The 2630-nt window shown below is 44.6% G+C and overlaps 1 protein-coding gene across 1 annotated transcript in view; it reads left to right on the top strand.

Annotated features, from left to right (window-relative positions):
- Positions 1–1092: 1092 nt before the first annotated feature.
- The window catches only part of erbb2 (erb-b2 receptor tyrosine kinase 2), a 39705-nt gene continuing 38167 nt past the window's right edge, over positions 1093–2630 (top strand). Inside the window, 1 exon segment of the mRNA XM_017310689.1 lies at positions 1093–1420. Within this exon segment, the coding sequence (XP_017166178.1) occupies positions 1348–1420 (73 nt within the window). The 5' untranslated portion in view covers positions 1093–1347.

Below are 2630 nucleotides of genomic sequence, written 5' to 3'. Positions count from 1 at the left end.
TTTGTTAGTTTTTTTTCTGCCAATTTTTTATTTTTATTTTATTTTTTTTCTGGAGCTCAGAAATTTCTGTTATTTTTATAGAAAGTTTCTGAGATTAATCCCAAAAATTTCAGGTGTTTTCTTCTACACAAATTTTCAACTTTTGGAGCTCAAAAATATGAAACATTTTCTTCAAATTTCTGACAATCTCAACACTTCTCTAGCAAATTTTCAACTTTTCAAACTCAGAAAATCTCGAAATTTCCAAGTTTTTTGTTTTTAGAAAAATTCTGAGTTTTTAGCTGGAACTTTACTCTATTTCCCTTTCTTGTCTGTCCACGGTGACCCTAACATTCCGTCGTACATTGCCTTGGGTTTGTAGCATTTTTGTGACGTCATCGTCATCCTCCTCTTCATCAGCAGCTCTGCTCCATCGTGCAGACAGCCTGCAGTGAGGGCGGGCTGATGCTGCCACTCCCCGCTCTGGCCTTCACGGGAGCGCGCCTTTACTCCTGCGCGCACTCCCGCTTTTACTACCGACGGGCTCGGACTCCGTGGGAGGAAGTTACTGAGATTGGGAAACGGGCTGCAACTCCGAACCGGGAAAACAAAAACCCAAACTAAACTCAACCTGAGACGTGGAGGAGACTTTGTGGGATTTACATATCTATATTTTTTAATTATCCAAAGTTTGGGAATATGGACTGAGTGGCGCAGATGGAGGCGGCGAGAAGTTTGTTGCTGGTCGGGGCCGTTTTGCTGGGAGCGACCGGAGCTTGGAGCCGGGAAGGTGGGTGACTTTTTATCCACTCCAGCGCCTCCGCTGTTCGGGAAGAAGGCGGYGGTGGAGTCGGAACCGGTTGGGAGTTGGTGTCAGAGTTTCCTACGAAACGCAGCGAGGTGGATTCTGGTCCGGACCGCATTCCTGCGTGACTCCGCACAGCCAGGCGGTCTCTGCTGAGGCTCGCAGGGTNCTTTCTTGTCTGTCCACGGTGACCCTAACATTCCGTCGTACATTGCCTTGGGTTTGTAGCATTTTTGTGACGTCATCGTCATCCTCCTCTTCATCAGCAGCTCTGCTCCATCGTGCAGACAGCCTGCAGTGAGGGCGGGCTGATGCTGCCACTCCCCGCTCTGGCCTTCACGGGAGCGCGCCTTTACTCCTGCGCGCACTCCCGCTTTTACTACCGACGGGCTCGGACTCCGTGGGAGGAAGTTACTGAGATTGGGAAACGGGCTGCAACTCCGAACCGGGAAAACAAAAACCCAAACTAAACTCAACCTGAGACGTGGAGGAGACTTTGTGGGATTTACATATCTATATTTTTTAATTATCCAAAGTTTGGGAATATGGACTGAGTGGCGCAGATGGAGGCGGCGAGAAGTTTGTTGCTGGTCGGGGCCGTTTTGCTGGGAGCGACCGGAGCTTGGAGCCGGGAAGGTGGGTGACTTTTTATCCACTCCAGCGCCTCCGCTGTTCGGGAAGAAGGCGGYGGTGGAGTCGGAACCGGTTGGGAGTTGGTGTCAGAGTTTCCTACGAAACGCAGCGAGGTGGATTCTGGTCCGGACCGCATTCCTGCGTGACTCCGCACAGCCAGGCGGTCTCTGCTGAGGCTCGCAGGGTGTAGGGAGAGCAGACCGGGAAGGAAAGTCACACCTGTCACGCTGCAAGTCCCACTAGAGACATAAAAAACCCTGCAGCTCGCTGYGGGACACAAATGAAAACCTCTAGAAATTTATATCTGATAGTTTTGCATCAAATTGCAAAGAAAGCTTCTGTTTTCATGCCAGATTTGCAGAACTAATACTTCATCATTTTGATTTTCTTTGCACTTTCACAATTACGCACCAATTTGTGACGTTTTACTCGATGAAATCCCAAAATAAACAACAAAATGTGACAAAAATCACTTATTTTTCTGCAAAAAACAAGAAATCTGATCACTTTTCGCTACGTTTTCCGCTGCAGGCTGTTTTTTTATTGCTAGATTTGTAAATAACAACAACCCAACAACACTAACAGGCGGTGCATTGTGTCGCTCAACATCATGACGATGTCAATTATTCACTTTTGGCCCTGAAGGGGACATTGTCTGACAGAGGGCCACTTGTCACACTTACAGCTTGAGTGCCAACCAGAAAAACGGGAGCTAACTGAAAGTGCAAGCGCAGATTTTCAGAAAAACAAGTGATTTTTTTTTTTTACAATTTTATTTCTAGGATTTTATCTGAGAGAAGTGGGCCTGCTGCAATGAATCAATTAATTGCATTAAGAGTTAAAACGAGCTCAATAATTAAAATTTGCATATTTCATTGCTTTTCTAAAAACTGGATGATAAAAGTCTTCATCTTGGTCTCAACTAGACCTTTTTGTTTACAGACTTTTATTAATTTTATTTATTGATTTATTTATTTTGTATATTCCAGTTCCAGTGTTAAATTTTCTTTAGAATTTAAAGCTGATAATGTGTTTCTAACCATCATGTTACTTTAAAATGATCCCATAACAACAATATCGTCGTTTATGGAAGAAACTTCTGGGACAATTTGTGTTGTGCGCATGTGCAAAACGACAAACTAGTGCAGAAAGTGAATCAAAAATCAAAATTTTGATGTCAGGAGAGATGTTAGTTGTGCAAATCTGGCATAAA

The sequence above is a fragment of the Poecilia reticulata genome, linkage group LG19, assembly GCF_000633615.1.
Source record: "Poecilia reticulata strain Guanapo linkage group LG19, Guppy_female_1.0+MT, whole genome shotgun sequence".
Classification (NCBI taxonomy): Eukaryota; Metazoa; Chordata; class Actinopteri; order Cyprinodontiformes; family Poeciliidae; genus Poecilia; species Poecilia reticulata.
Note: the sequence above shows the minus strand (reverse complement) of the source record. Positions and strands in the feature narration are given on the sequence as shown.